The sequence below is a fragment of the Hyla sarda genome, chromosome 3, assembly GCF_029499605.1.
Source record: "Hyla sarda isolate aHylSar1 chromosome 3, aHylSar1.hap1, whole genome shotgun sequence".
Classification (NCBI taxonomy): Eukaryota; Metazoa; Chordata; class Amphibia; order Anura; family Hylidae; genus Hyla; species Hyla sarda.
The window spans coordinates 238079910-238096559 of record NC_079191.1 but is presented as its reverse complement, the minus strand read 5'-3'; the positions used below and the strand labels follow the sequence as shown (position 1 = coordinate 238096559).

Genomic DNA, 16650 nt, shown 5'->3' with positions numbered 1-16650 from the left:
ACACTGCCCCCCCCCCCCCCAAAATAAAAAAATGAAAAGCATATTGTACAGCAGTGTTTCCAAAATGGAGCCTCCAGCTGTTGCAAAACAACAACTCCCAGCATTTCAGGACAGTCACTGACTGTCCAGGCATGCTGGGAGTTTATCACCAGCTGGAGGCACCCTGTTTGGGAATCACTGGCGTAGAATACCCTATGCAAAACCCTAATTTAATCCTCAAATGTCCGGAATTGATGTACATTGGAGGCCTAAATTGGTGATTTGCACAGGGGTGGTAAATTTTACAGCGGTTCTGACAAACGCAAAAAAAAAAAAAATACCCACATGTGACCCCCATCTTGGAAACTACACCCCTCACGGAATGTAACAAGGGGTATAGTGAGCCTTAACACCCCACAGGTGTTTAACGAATCACTAAAATGCTGGTGTTACCCTAAATTTTTCAATTTCACAAGGGAAACTAGCCCCCCAAAATTTGTAACCCCATTTCTTCTGAGTAAGAACAAACCCCATATGTGGATTTAGAGTGCTCTGCGGGCGAACTACAATGCTCAAAAGAGAGGGAGCCCCATTGGGCTTTTGAAGAGAAAATTTGTTCGGAATTGAAGGTCACGTGTGTTTACAAAGCCCCTTTAGTGCCAGAACAATGGACCCCCCACATGTGACCCCATTTTGGAAACTGCACCACTCACGTAATGTAATAAGGGGTGCAGTGAGCACACAGGTGTCTGAAATTTTTGGAACAGTGGTCTGAAAAATGAAATATGAAATTTTTCATTTGCACAGCCCACTGTTCCAAAGATCTGTCAAACGCCAGTGGGGTGTAAACACTCACTGCACCCCTTATTCAATTCTGTGAGGGGTGTAGTTTCCAGAATGGGGACACGTGGGGGGGGGGGGTGTTCACTGTTCTGGCAGCATGGGGGACTTTGTAAACGCACATGGCCCCTGACTTCCATTTTTTTTTTCCCAAAAGCTCAATGGCGCTACTCCTCTTCTGAGCATTGTAGTGCGCCAGCAGAGCACTTGACGTCCACACATGGGGTATTTCCATACTCAGAAGAGATGGGGTGACAAATTTTGGGGGGGGGCATTTTCTCCTATTACCCCTTGTAAAAATTTTAAAATTGGGGGAAAACTAGCATTTTAGTGAAAAAAAAAAAATAATTTACACATCCAACTTTAACCTCTTAAGGACGCAGGGCGTATGGATACGCCCTGCATCCCGAGTCCTTAAGGACGCAGGGCGTATCCATACGCCCGTGGGAATTCCGGCCCCCACCGCTAGCCGGTTGGGGACCGGAGCCGGATGCCTGCTGAAATCGTTCAGCAGGCATCCCGGCATATCGCCCAGGGGGGTCATTATGCCCCCCCATGTCGGCGATCGCCGCAGATCGCTGGACAATTCAGTCCAGCGATCTGCGGCGATTCCGGGTCAATCGGGTCTCCGGTGACCCGGAAATACTGGCTGTTCAGGGCCGTCTGACGGCCCCGAACAGCCAGAGCCTGCAGGAGTGAGGTGGCACTGGTGCCACCTCACGATCGCCCTGATTCGTCGGCCGGATTACCGGCCGACCAATCAGGGCGCCTGCTGCGGGCGTCACTCCCGCACCCGCTCCGCCCCTCTTCCGGAGGGCGTGAGCGGGAAGACGACCCCGGGTGCTGGGGACCCCGATCCCCGGCGTCCATGTTGGGATCGGGGCCCCAGGAGCGACGGCGGCGGCGAGGGAAAGTCCAGCGATGAAGCAACAGCAGGAGGTGAGTGACAGCCTCCTGCTGTTGCTTAGCAACAGCTCCCAGCATGCAAAAAGGGCATGCTGGGAGCTGTAGTTATGCAACAGCAGGAGGCAGACCACCACAACTCCCAGCATTCCCTTATGGGCATGCTGGGACTTATGGTTTTGCAACAGCTGGAGGCACATTATTTCTATGGAAAAGTGTACCTTCAGCTGTTGTATAACTACAACTCCCAGCTTGCACAAACAGCTATAGAGCATGCTGGGAGTTGTAGTGGTGCATCTGCTGGTTGCATAACTACAACTCCCAGCATGCCCGTTGGCTGTCGGTGACTGCTGAGAGTTGTAGTTTTGCAACAGCTGAAGGCACACTGGTTGTGAAACCTAGAGGTTTTTTTTTTTAACTTAACTCAGTGTTTCACGACCGGTGTGCCTCCAGCAGTTGCAAACTACAACTCCCAGCAGTCACCTTACACCATGCACCGTACATGCTGGGAGTTGTAGTTTTGCAACAGCTGGAGGCACACTGGTTTTGAAACACTGAGTAAGGTCACAAACTCCGTGATACATAACCAGTGTGCCTACAGCTGTTGCAAAACTAAAACTCTCAGCATGTACAGTCTGTCAGCGCATGCTGGGAGTTGTAGTTTTGCAACAGCTGGATGTTCCCCCCCAATGTGAACGTACAGGGTACACTCACATGGGCGGAGGATTACAGTAGGTATCGGGCTGCAAGTTTGAGCTGCAGCAAATTTTCTGCAACAGCTCAAACTGCCAGCGAGAAACTACTGTGAACTGTGTGCCCGTGTGACTGTACCCTAAAAACACTACACTACACTAACACAAAATAAAATAAAAAGTAAAAAACACTACATATACACATACCCCTACACAGCCCCCCTCCCCTCCCCAATAAAAATGAAAAACATCTGGTACGCCATGGTTTCCAAAACGGAGCCTCCAGCTGTTGCAAAACAACAACTCCCAGTATTGTCGGACAGCCGTTGACTGTCCAGGCATGCTGGGAGTTTTGCAACAGCTGGAGGCACCCTGTTTGGGAATCACTGGCGTAGAATACCCCTATGTCCACCCCTATGCAATCCCTAATTTAGGCCTCAAATGCGCATGGCGCTCTCACTTTGGAGCCCTGTCGTATTTCAAGGCAACAGTTAAGGGTCACATATGGGGTATCGCCGTACTTGGGAGAAATTGGGCTTCAAATTTTGGGGGGTATTTTCTGCTTTTACCCTTTTTAAAAATGTAAAGTTTTTGGGAAAAGAAGCATTTTAGGTAAATTTTTTTTTATTTTTTTTACATATGCAATAGTCGTGAAACGCCTGTGGGGTATTAAGGTTCACTTAACCCCTTGTTACGTTCCTCGAGGGGTCTAGTTTCCAAAATGGTATGCCATGTGGGTATTTTTTGCAGTCCTGGCACCATAGGGGCTTCCTAAATGCGGCATGCCCCCAGAGCAAAATTTGCTCTCAAAAAGCCAAATGTGACTCCTTCTCTTCTGAGACCTGTAGTGCGCCAACAGAGCACTTTTCACCCCCATATGGGGTGTTTTCTGAATTGGGAGAAATTGGGCTTCAAATTTTGGGGTGTATTTTCTGCTATTACCCTTTTTAAAAATGTAAAACTTTAGGGAAACCAAGCATTTTAGGTAAATTTTTTTTTTTTTTTTAACATATGCAAAAGTCGTGAATCACCTGTGGGGTATTAAGGTTCACATTACCCCTTGTTACGTTCCCCGAGGGGTCTAGTTTCCAAAATGGTATGCCATGTGGGGTTTTTTGCAGTTCTGGCACCATAGGGGCTTCCTAAAAGTGACATGCCCCCCAAAAACCATTTGACGCTCCTTCCCTTCTGAGCCCTCTACTGCGCCCGCCGAACAATTAACATAGACATATGAGGTATGTGCTTACTCGAGAGAAATTGAGTTTCAAATACAAGTAAAAATTTTCTCCTTTTTACCCCTTGCAAAAATTCAAAAATTGGGTCTACAAGAACAAGCGAGTGTAAAAAATTAAGATTGTGTATTTTCTCCTTCACTTTGCTGCTATTCCTGTGAAACTCGTAAAGGGTTAAAACGCTTACTGAATGTCATTTTGAATACTTTTGGGGGTGCAGTTTTTATAATGGGGTCATTTAAGGGGTATTTCTAATATGAAGACCCTTCAAATCCACTTCAAACCTGAACTGGTCCCTGAAAAAAAGCGAGTTTCAAAATTTTGTGAAAAATTGGAAAATTGCTGCGGAACTTTGAAGCCCTCTGGTGTCTTCCAAAAGTAAAAACTCATCAATTTTATGATGCAAATATAAAGTAGACATATTGTATATGTGAATAAAAAAAAAAAATTATTTTGAATATCCATTTTCCTTACAAGCAGAGAGCTTCAAAGTTAGAAAAATGCTAAATTTTCAAATTTTTCATCAAATATTTGGGATTTTTCACCAAGAAAGGATGCAAGTTACCAAAAAATTTTACCACTACGTTAAAGTAGAATATGTCACGAAAAAACAATCTCGGAATCAGAATGATAACTAAAAGCATTCCAGAGTTATTAATGTTTAAAGTGACAGTGGTCAGATTTGCAAAAAATGGGCGAGTCCTTAAGGTGAAAAAGGGCTCAGTCCTTAAGGGGTTAACAAAAAGTCATCAAACACCTGTTCCCCTTGTTACGTTCCTTAACCCCTTAAGGACTCAGGGTTTTTCCGTTTTTGCACTTTCGTTTTTTCCTCCTTACCTTTTAAAAATCATAACCCTTTCAATTTTCCACCTAAAAATGCATATTATGGCTTATTTTTTGCGTCGCCAATTCTACTTTGCAGTGACATTAGTCATTTTACCCAAAAATGCACGGTGAAACGGGAAAAAAAATCATTGTGCGACAAAATCGAAAAAAAAACGCCATTTTGTAACTTTTGGGGGCTTTCGTTTCTACGCAGGGCATATTTCGGTAAAAATTACACCTTATCATTATTCTGTAGGCCCATACGGTTAAAATGATACCCTACTTATATAGGTTTAATTTTGTCGCACTTCTGGAAAAAATCATAACTACATGCAGGAAAATTTATACGTTTAAAAATGTCATCTTCTGACCACTATAACTTTTTTATTTTTCCACGTACGGGGCGGTATGAGGACTCATTTTTTGTGCCGTGATCTGAAGTTTTTATCGGTATGATTTTTGTTTTGATCGGACTTTTTGATCACTTTTTATTCATTTTTTAATGGTATAAAAAGTGACCAAAATACGCTTTTTTGGACTTTGGAATTTTTTTGCGCGTACGCCATTGACCGTACGGCTTAATTAAGGATATATTTTTATAGTTCGGACATTTACGCACGCGGCGATACCACATATGTTTATTTTTTATTTTTTTTACACTGTTTTATTTTTTTTATGGGAAAAGGGGGGTGATTCAAACTTTTATTAGGGAAGGGGTTAAATGACCTTTATTAACACTTTTTTTTTACATTTTTTTTGCAGTGTTATAGGTCCCATAGGGACCTATAACACTGCACACACTGATCTCCTATGCTGATCACTGGCGTGCATTAACACGCCTGTGATCAGCATTATCGGCGCTTGACTGCTCCTGCCTGGTTCTCAGGCACGGAGCAGTCATTCGTCGATCGGACACCGGGGAGGCTGGTAAGAGCCCTCCCGGTGTCCGATCAGCTGTTCGGGACGCCGCAATTTCACCGCGGTGGTCCCGAACAGCCGGGTCACTTTCACTTTCGAAGCGGCGGTCAGCTTTGACCGCCGCTTCTAAAGGGTTAATACCGCACATCGCCTCGATCGGCGATGTGTGGTATTAGCCGCGGGTCCCGGCCGTTGATTAGCACCGGGACCGACGCGATATGATGCTTCATATCGCGGGAGCCGGCGCAGGACGTAAATATACGTCCTGCGTCGTTAAGGGGTTAAGAGGTGTAGTTTCCAAAATAGTATGCCATGTGTTTTTTTTTTTTTTTTGCTGTTCCAGCACCATAGGGGCTTCTTAAATGTGACATGCCCCCCAAAAAACATTTCAGAAAAACTCACTCTCCAAAATCCGCTCCAAAAGTCGCTCCTTCCCTTCTGAGCCCTCTAGTGCACCCGCCGAACACTTGACATACACATGAGGTATTTCCTTACTCGAGAGAAATTGGGTTACACATCTTAGGTAGATTTCTCTCCTTTTACCCCTTGTAAAAATAAAAAAATTGGGTCTACAAGAACATGCGAGTGTAAAAAATGAAGATTTTGAATTTTCTCCTTCAATTTGCTGCTATTCCTGTGAAACACCTAAAGGGCTAACCCTTTTGAATGTCACTTTGAATACTTTGAGGGGTGCAGTTTTTATAATGGGGTAATTTATGGGGTATTTCTAATATGAAGGCCCTTCAAATCCACTTCAAAACTAAACTGGTCCCTGAAAAATTTCGATTTTGAAAATTTTGTGAAAAATTTGAAAATTGCTGCTGAACTTTGAAGCCCTCTGATGTTTTCCAAAAGTAAAAACATGTCAACTTTATGATGCAAATATAAAGTAGACATATAGTATATGTGAATCAATATATAATTTATTTGGAATGTCTATTCCTTACAAGCAGAGAGCTTCAAAGTAAAAAAAAAATGCAACATTTTCCATTTTTTCATAAAATTTGGGAATTTTTCACCAAGAAATTATGCAAGTATCGACAAAAATTTACCACTAACAAAGTAGAATATGTCACGAAAAAACAATCTCAGAATCAGAATGAAAGGTAAAAGAATCCCAGAGTTATTAATGCTTAAAGTGACAGTGGTCAGATGTGCAAAAAATGGCCGGGTCAGACACTGAAAATTGGCTGGGTTCTTAAGGGGTTAAACTATGAGCAGTGAACTTATTTGTATTGTATTACTTTAACTAGCAGCTGGTGAGGTGACTGGTCCTCCAGGGCAGGGATGTCCACTCCTCTGGGTGGTGTACATACTACTTCCTCAGTGTCACACTGGTACCAGACAGCGAGGGGAAGAGATAGCAGGACAAGAGGCTGCGCGTGCGCAGTGCACACACAGCATGGCACTGGGTGAACTGAGCTGGGAGTCGGGATGGGTCAGGCCGGGTCTGCGGTGGGGGATTGTGCAGAATTTGTGGGAATTGCAGGAATAGCGAGTGACCACCCACAACAATCTCATTACTGCCCACAAGTTTTTATTTATCAGGTCCCGTGGGACCCCAATTACGATGCAGGGCTCTATAGTAAAGTGTGCAAGTGCATAAAGTTAGGGTGCATGCACACCACGTTTTTGCTATCCAGTTCCCGTATCAGGTTTTTTGTAAAAAAAACGGATAGGCAAAAACCGGACTCAACCGTATTAAACCGTGTGCACATAGATCAACCTGTATCCGGTTTGAAACCGTATACGGTTTGAATCGTGATGTACGGTTAAATCCGGTTGTATCCGTTTTCACCCTAATAAAACATATACGTCCGTCAATGTTGGCCTTGTTTTTAAATAAAGTATTTCCAGAAAGAACATTCTCGAAGGTGGGTGGTGTTTTCGGCTTGCATTGCGCAAGTGCAATAATAAAAACGGAGGGATTAGAACAGATGCAACTGTACACTCATACGGTTTAGTCCGGTTCTCATTGACTTCCATGTTAATAAAAACATATCCGGATAGGATACGGTTGGTCAACCGGACCTAAAAACGCTGTATACTCCGGTTGCGAACACGACTGAAAAACCGGGCCCAACCTTAAAAGTCGCCAAACGGACATAACCGTATGATGCGGTTTGCAATGTTAAGTCAATACATCCGGTTTTCAATACGTTTTAGTACGGTTTTTGAAGGAAAACCGTATACGGGAACTGGATAGCAAAAACGTGGTGTGCATGCACCCTTATACAGCCACAAGCAGATTCTCACCTGGCTTTTCTGCTTGTGAATGGCGTATCTGCTTACAGCTGTATTAGTTTAAAGCACAACTGTCACCCCCAAGTTTTAACCCCCATAAACTAGCCCCCAGGATGACAAAGTTGTTAGAAATTACAGTTGAAGCATACCCTTATTCTGTTTGTAGCAGCTTTAATCATGCTAAAAACTGCTTTTAAAGTGTATAGTCATCAAAAACTTTTGATATAATGTAGATAATACCATTATATGTATATTTGTAATATACATTAGTAAAAAAAAAAATTTATATTTTTGGGTGAAAAAAATGTTGTTCCTGCAGCTATTGCCTGTATGTCTCTATGAGGAGCCCAATACAGGAAGTAAGTTTGGGACAAGAAGAACTCTGCAGGCTCCTGGATTGTCAATCATCCTCATGTGTGAGAAAGTAGCTTGTTATAGAGCCTCACTGCACAGGGCCCTGCTTGTCCTCACTGCACAGGGCCCTGCTTGTCCTCACTGCCCTGCTTCTGTGGGCTAACTGACACTGATGACAGCGCCACTCATGAACATTCATCCCTTCTGTTCTCCCTCTCTTCGCCGCTCATAACCAGAGGGAGGGGGGGGGATGAATATTCTTGAGCGGCGCTGACGTCAGTGTTAGTTAGCCCGCAGAAGCCCCGCCCTTGCCAGTTACAGAAGGATATGCACAGAGATTAAAACTACAATTGCGGGCGAATGGCGGTGCAAATCAGACCAAGGTAGGGCTTTTTTAATCAGCGTCTCCCGCACTATCCACCAGTACATGTGGATAGTGCGGGAGAAAATGTGACAGTTTTCCTTTAACAAGTCATCAACAGTCGGATAGGCGTGGCTATGCCTGCGGCTGCCACTCCTGTCCCCTGTGTGTCAGCTCTGGGAACGCTGTGTGATTGGCACACAGGTCCCAGCACTGAGAGCCCTTATTATCCTAATCTGCGGATGGAGAGTTTCGTACTGTACAAGAATAAACAGTGCCCGTTCTCCTGTGCACTCCGGTGATGCGAGCAGCCAGATCTCACAGCAAGCACTAGCTCTCTGTACATAGCTCCCTATGGCTCAACGTGCGGCGTAATGATCTGGCCACCTGCATTTCATCACCTCTGTGCACTCTAGGAAGACAGGAGACCGGGCGGCCAGATCATTCCGCTACTGCTTTACGCCGCACATTGAGCCATAGGGAGCAAATACTAGCAGAAAGAGAGCTAGCGCTTGCTGTGAGAGCAGGCTGCCCGCATCACCGGAGTGCACAGAAGAACGCGCACATTTTCTAACAACTTTCATCCTGGGGCTAGTTTATGGGGGTTAAAACACGTGACAATTGTGCTTTAACCCCTTAAGGACTCATGACGTACCGCTACGTCATGAGTCCGCTCCCGATCTATAACTCGGGGTCACGGCATGGCCCCGCGTCCTAGCGGGTCGGCCCCAGCCTCTAACAATGGCCGGGACCCGTGGCTAATAGCGCGCGGCATTGATCGCGCTGCCATTAACCCTTTAGACGCGCCATTCAAAGTTGAACGCCGCGTCTAAAGTGAAAGCATGCCGGTTAGCTCAGGGAGCTGTTCGGGATAGCCGCGGTGAAAGCCGCGGCATCCCGAACAGCTTACAGGACAGCAGGAAGGTCCCTACCTGCCTCCTCGCTGTCCGATCGCCGAATGACTGCTCAGTGCCTGAGATCCAGGCATGAGCAGTCAAGCGGCAGAATCATCGATCACTGGTTTCCTATGAGAAACCAGTGATCAATGTGAAAGATCAGTGCGTGCAGTGTTATAGGTCCCTATGGGAGCTATAACACTACAAAAAAAAAATTTGAAAAAAAAAGTGAAGATCATTTAACCCCCTTCCCTATTAAAAGTTTAAATCACCCCCCTTTTCCCATATAAAAAAAAACCCAGTGTAAATAAAAATAAAGATATGTGGTATCGCCGCATGCGGAAATGTCCGAATTATAAAAATATATAGTTAATTAAACCGCACGGTCAATGGCGTGCGCGCAAAAAATTCCAAAGTCCAAAATAGTGCATTTTTGGTCACTTTTTATATCAAGAAAAAATGAATAAAAGCGATCAAAATTTCCGATCAATGCAAAAATGGTACCGCTAAAAACTTTAGATCACGGCGCAAAAAATGACCCTTCATACCGCCCCATACACGGAAAAATAAAAAAGTTATAGAGGTCAGAAGATGACAATTTTAAACGTATAAATTTTCCTGCATGTAGTTATGATTTTTTCCAGAAGTACGACAAAATCAAACCTATATAAGTAGGGTAACATTTTAATCGTATCAACCTACAGAATAAAGATAAGGTGTCATTTTTACCGAAAAATTTACTGTGTAGCAACGGAAGCCCCCAAAAGTTACAAAATGGCATTTTTTCTTCAATTTAGTCTCACAATGATTTTCTTTTTCCGTTTCACCATAGATTTTTGGGCACAATGACTGACGTCATTACAAAGTAGAATTGGTGGCGCAAAAAATAAGCCAGCATATGGATTTTTAGGTGAAAAACTGTAAATGATCCCGTACGGTGAACGTAAAAAAAAAAATATATAAAAAAGTCCAAAATAGCTGCTTTTTTATAACATTTTATTCCCAAAAAATTACAAAATTTTATTAAAAAGTTTTGTATAAGCAAATATGGTATTAATAAAAAGTACAGATCACGGCACAAAAAATGAGCCCTCATACCACCGCTTATACAGAAAAATGAAAAAGTTATAGGTCTTCAAAATAGGGGGATTTTAAACGTACTAATTTGGTTAAAAAGTTTTAGATTTTTTTTTTTTAAGCGCAACAGTAATAGAATATAGTATAATAATGGGTATCATTTTAATCGTATTGACCCAGAGAATAAAACACACGTCATTTTTACCACAAATTATACGGCGTGAAAACAAAACCTTCCCAAATTAGCAAAATTGTGGTTTTCTTTTTAATTTCCCCACACAAATAGTATTTTTTTTGGTTGCGCTAAACATTTTATGATAAAGTGAGTGATGGCATTACAACGGACAACTGGTCGTGCAAAAAAACAAGCCCTCATACTAGTCTGTGGATGAAAATATAAAAGAGTTATGATTTTTTGAAGGGGAGGAGAAAAAAAAAACAAAAAACGTAAAAATAAAATTGTCTGAGTCCTTAAGGGGTTAAGCAGATGTGCCATCTTTGAGCCTAGAAAAGCTGGAGAATACTGTTAGGGTGGGTTCACACCACGTTTTTCAAGTATGCTTCCATTATTGAAAACGTATGGAACCGAAATGAAAAACCATATACATAGACAAATACCGTAATTGAAAACCGGATGCATCCGATTGTGTACGGTTTGCTTGCAATACGGTTTTATCCTGTACTCAAAACAGTGGTTATCCACAGTTTTGTCTCCGGTTTAGCCACCGTACAGCAACCGCATACGTTTTTTTTTTTTTAACATGGACATCAATGGGAAACGCACATGTATACGGTTCCATACGGGAAACCATATACGGTTTTTACTTTGCACATGCGCATTTGCATCCTAAAGTCCCCACTTAAGACCCCTCCCATTAAAAATGGACATTTTCAAAAACGTATGGTTTTTATTTTAATAAAAATGGACGGAACTGTATGCGCTTTTAAAAACAGTAAATGGTTTAAAAATGCATACGGTTTAGGCTGGGTCCACACTACGATTTGTAATTACGGTTCCCGTTTACGGCTGGGAGGAGGGGGGGGGGCTTAATTGCGGCACCCGCACTCGTCGACCACATTTTTGCCTGCGGTCGGGAAACAGCATACGGACGAAAAAGCAGCTGACCGTAGTCTGCAGTTCACTCCGGTCGGCTCATAGACATGCATTAAATACGGTTCCCGAATACGATTAAGCGCCCCCCCCCCCCAGCCGTATACGGGAACCGTAGCTACAAATCGTAGTGTGAACCCAGCCTTACCTTTTCCCATACTGTTCCATCCGTTTTTTTGCCATATGGTTTTCTTTAGAAAAACTGATTGAGAAAAGTATGGCAAAAACTTGATAACCCAGCCTTAATCTGCCTCCACCTCTATCACTTTATAACTAGGGCCCTGTGTTACCCAACCAGGGTGCCTCCAGCTGTTGCAAAACTACAACTCCCAGCAGGCCCGGACAGCCAAAGGCTGTCCGGGAATGCTGGGAGTTATAGTTTAGCAACAGCTGGAGGCACCCTAGTTGGGAAACACTGGGGTAGACAGTAGGCACCTTTCAGGAAGCTGTGACAGAATGTTAGTAGAAGCGGGCGGTATTGGACATGAGTTGCGGGTTCCGGCGGTAATAATCAGCAGCAGGAATAAGAAAACAGTCCCCACATACCAGTGCAGACGACAGGTGCCCCCCATACCAATGTCTACCTGTCATAAATGGCATCAAATGCCCCCATAGCAATGTGTAACAGCTATAAACTCCTTCATAACAGCGTGTACTGTGACCAGATATCCCCAGGGTGTGCGCCAGTCACAAACGCCTCAACATTTTCGCGCCTTCTCCACTGCTGCAATAACAAAGTGCACCAGCCACTGACGCCCCCTTACGCCCTTTCAGAGCACCTCAACTACTCATTTACCTGCAGCGCTATCTTGGACATCAGCCTAGCTGGGACGGTCGGCCGTTGTACGTCATGACGTAATGACGTCCCACGTGAGGCTGACACTTAGGAAATCTCGACAGCAGGTCGCGTAGTTTAGAGTCGACAGTTTGTTCGAGTCATTCAGTCTCTGATTACAGAATAGCACACCGGCTAATATCCGCGGTAAAGACCGAAACGCATTCGGTGGTTTACCGCCAACAACGGATCATTGCGGTGTGTCCTATACAAGGCGTTGCCTCACGTGACCGGCACACTGAAGTTGGTTTGGGGTGGGCGGAGCAGTCGCCATGGAGATGGTGGGGCTGTACACAAATCAGTGCAGATCCTGACAGGAGAGAGTGAGGAGCGTTGATGTGTGAGTATTAACATCCCCCCTGTTACCACATAATAGGACTAGGTGGGGGTGACACTGTATCCAGAATGGGGGGAGTAGAGGGACTAGGGGGTAACACTGTATCCAGAATGGGGGGAGTAGAGGGACTAGGGGACTACATAGCACCCTGGTGACTTTTCTTATCTACTTCTTGTTCAGTGTTTCTCAACCAGAATACCTGTTATAAAACTACAACTCCCAGCATGCCCGGACATATCCTTGTATTAATATAAATAAATAAAATAAATCTCAGTGTACTAGGCCCTCCCTTCTATAGTCTTCATTCTGTACCATTCCCACAGCTTTGGGACCATGTATTCAACCAGCTAAGGGGGCTCGGCATGAGGCAGCCTCAGGGGTGAGTACATTGGGGATGTCACAAAGCCTTCATATATTTTATTCAATGCAGGTAGATTACTCCAAAGTAACTATTGCTGAGAAGTGATTTTATATCTGTGGAATAACCCATTATACTAGTGGAGACTATTAGCCCCTTCATGACCCGGGGTTTTTCCATTTTTGCACTTTCGATTTTTTCCTCCTTACCTTTAAAAAAACATAACTCTTTCAATTTTGCACCTAAATATGATGATGGCTTATTTTTTTTGTGCCACCAATTCTACTTTGTAATGAAGTCAGTCATTTTACCCAAAAATCTACAGAGAAACGGAGAAAAAAAATTATTTGTGCGACAAAATTGAAGAAAAAACACAATTTTGTAACTTTTGGGGGCTTCCGTTTCTATACAGTACACTTTTCGGTAAAAATTACACCTTCTCTTTATTCTGTAGGTCCATATGGTTAAAATGATCCCCTACTTATATAGGTTTGATTTTATTGTACTTCTGGAAAAAATCATAACTACATGCAGTAACATTTATATGTTTAAAATTGTCATGTCCTGACCCCTATAACTTTTTTATTTTTCTGCTTGTGGGACGGTATGAGGGATAATTTTTTGCGTCGTGATCTGAAGTTTTTAGCGGTACCATTTTTGTAATGATCGGACTTTTTGATCGATTTTTATTCATTTTTTCATGATATAAAAAGTGACCAAAAATACGCTTTTTTGGACTTTGGAATTTTTTTGTGCGTACACCATTGACCGTATGGTTTAATTAATGATATATTTTTATAACTAGGACATTTCCGCACGCGAAGATACCACATATGTTTATTTTATTTGCACAGTTTTTTTTTTTTTTAAATAGGAAAAGGGGGGTGATTCAAACTTTTATTAGGGGAGGGGTTAAATGTTCTTTATTCACTTATTTTCACTTTTTTTTTTGCAGTGTTATAGCTCCCATAGGGGGCTATAACACTGCACACACTGATCTTTTACATTGATCACTGGTTTCTCATAGGAAACCAGTGATCAATGATTCTGACGCTTGACTGCTCATGCCTGGATCTCAGGCACTGAGCAGTCATTCGGCGATCGGACAGCATGGAGGCAGGTAGGGATCCTCCGGCTGTCATGTAAGTTGTTCGGGATGCCGCGATTTCGCTGTGGCGATCCCGAGCAGCTCCCTGAGCTAACCAGCATTAGTTTACTTTCACTTTAGACGCGGCATTCAACTTTGAATGCCGCGTCTAAAGGGTTAATAGCGCGCGGCACCACGATAACTGCCGCACGCTATTAGCCATGGGTCCTGGCCGTTGCTAGGTGCCGGGCCCAACCTGCTATGACGAGGGGCCACGCCATGGCCCCACGTTATAGAATGGGAGCCGACCCATGACATACATGTATGCCATGGGTCGGGAAGGGGTTAGGATTTAATACCATACATCCTGCTAAGCAAAGTTATGGGGCTTAAAGGGTACCTCTCATCAAATAAACTTTTGATATATTTTAGATTAATGAATGTTGAATAACTTTCCAATAGCATGTTAATGAAAAATATGCTTCTTTCTATTGTATTTTTCCCGATCAGTCCTGTCAGCAAGCATTTCTGACTCATGCTGGAGTCCTAAACACTCAGAGCTGCCAGCCTGCTTTGTTCACAGCCAAACAAGATGTGAACAAAGCAGGCTGGCAGCTTTGAGTGTTCTCCTTTGTGAACAAAGCAGACTGGCAGCTCGTAGTGTTTAGGACTCCAGCATGAGTCTGAAATGCTTGCTGCCAGGACTGGTAGGGAGACCCCTAGTGGTCATTTCTTCAAAGTGGAAAATTAAATAGAAAGAAGCATATTTTTTAATAACATGCAATTGTAAAGTTATTCTGCATACATTAATCTATAATATATCAAAAGTTTTTTTGATGAGAGGTACCCTTTAACCCCTTAAGGACCCAGCCTAAATATACCTTAAGGACCCGGCCATTTTTTGAACATCTGACCACTGTCATTTTAAGCATTAATAACTCTGGGATGCTTTTACCTTTCATTCTGATTCCGAGATTGTTTTTTTCATGACATATTCTAGTTTATGTTAGTGGTAAAATTTTGTCGATACTTGCATCATTTCTTGGTGAAAAATTCCAAAATTCGATGAAAAAATTGAAAATTTAGCATTTTTTTAACTTTGAAGCTCTCTGTTTATAAGGAAAATGGATATTCCAAATAAATTATATATTTATTCACATATACAATATGTCTACTTTATGTTTCCATCATAAAGTTGACATGTTTTTACTTTTGGAAGACATCAGAGGGCTTCAAAATATAGCAGCAATTTTCCAATTTTCCCCAAATTTTCAAAATCGGAATTTTTCAGGGACCACTTCAGTTTTGAAGTGGATTTCAAGGGCTTTCTTATTAAAAATAACCCATAAATGACCCCATTATAAAAACTGCACCCCTCAAAGTATTCAAAATGACATTCAGAATTTTTTTTAACCCTTTTAGGTGTTTCACAGGAATAGCAGCAAAGTGAAGGAGAAAATTCTATATTTTCATTTTTTACACTCACATGTTCTTGTAGACCCAGTTTTTGAATTTTTACAAGGGGTAATAGATGAAAAATCCCCCCAAAATTTGTAACACAATTTCTCTCGAGTAAGGAAATACCTCATATGTGGATATCAAGTGTTCGGCGGGCGCAGTAGAGGGCTCAGAAGGGAAGGAGCGACAATAGGATTTTGGAGAGTGAATTTTGCTGAAATGGTTTTTGGGGGGCATGTCACATTTAGGAAACCCCTATGGTGCCAGAACAGCAGAAAAACCCCACATGGGTTACCATTTTGGAAACTAAACCCGTCAAGGCACGTAACAAGGGGTCCAGTGAGCCTTAACACCCCCACAGGTGTTTGACGACTTTTCGTTAAAGTCGGATGTGTAAATGAAAAAAAATTTTTTTTCACTAAAGTGCAGTTTTTTCCCCAAATTTACCATTTTTATAAAGGGTAATGGGAGGAAATGCCCCCCAAAATTTGTAACCCCATCTCTTCTGAGTATATAAATACCCCATGTTAGAACGTAAAATGCTCTGCGAGCGAACTACAATGCTCAGAAGAGAAGGAGTCACATTTAACTTTTGGAAAGCAAATTTAGCTTAAATGGTGTTTGGGGGGCATGTCGCATTTAGGAAGCACCTAGGGTGCCAGAACAGCAAAAAAAAAAAACACATGGCATACCATTTTGGAAACTACACCCCTCAAGGAATGTAACAAGGGGTACAGTGAGCCTTAACACCTCACAGGTATTTCACAACTTTTTGTGAAATTTGGATGTGTAAATGAAAAAATATTATTTTTTCACTAAAATGCTGTGTTTTCCCCAAATTTTACATTTTTACAAGGGGTAATAGGAGAAAATGACCACCAAAATTTGTAACCCCATTTCTTCTGAGTATGGAAATACCCCATATTTGGAGGTCAAGTGCTCTGCTGGCACAATACAATGCTCAGAAGAGAAGGAGCCCCATTGAGCTTTTTGAAAGAGAATTTGTTTGGAATGGAAGTCGGGGGGCATGTGCGTTTACAAAGCCCCCCGTGGTGCCAGAACAGTCGACCCCCGCACATGTGACCCCATTTTGGAAACTACACCCCTCACAGAATTTAATAAGATGTGCAGTGAGTATTTACA

At 42.8% G+C, this 16650-nt stretch overlaps 2 protein-coding genes across 13 annotated transcripts in view; one reads left to right on the top strand and one right to left on the bottom strand.

Annotated features, from left to right (window-relative positions):
• FIG4 (FIG4 phosphoinositide 5-phosphatase) overlaps nucleotides 1-12367 on the bottom strand; it is a 653436-nt gene extending 641069 nt beyond the window's left edge. For 5 of the 7 annotated variants that reach the window (XR_008891311.1, XR_008891312.1, XM_056566306.1 and 2 more), the window contains exon 1: nucleotides 12229-12367. The gene's annotated coding sequence lies outside the window, so the exon portion shown is untranslated. The other 2 variants (XM_056566307.1, XM_056566308.1) reach the window with 2 other exon arrangements.
• Nucleotides 12229-16650, top strand: part of AK9 (adenylate kinase 9) — a 207925-nt gene continuing 203503 nt past the window's right edge. For 3 of the 6 annotated variants that reach the window (XM_056566302.1, XM_056566301.1, XM_056566300.1), the window contains exons 1-2: nucleotides 12470-12607; nucleotides 12928-12983. In XM_056566302.1, the coding sequence (XP_056422277.1) occupies nucleotides 12604-12607; nucleotides 12928-12983 (60 nt within the window). In that variant the 5' untranslated portion in view covers nucleotides 12470-12603. Of the gene's footprint in view, nucleotides 12336-12469; nucleotides 12608-12927; nucleotides 12984-16650 lie in introns of those variants that run through there. The other 3 variants (XM_056566303.1, XM_056566304.1, XM_056566305.1) reach the window with 3 other exon arrangements.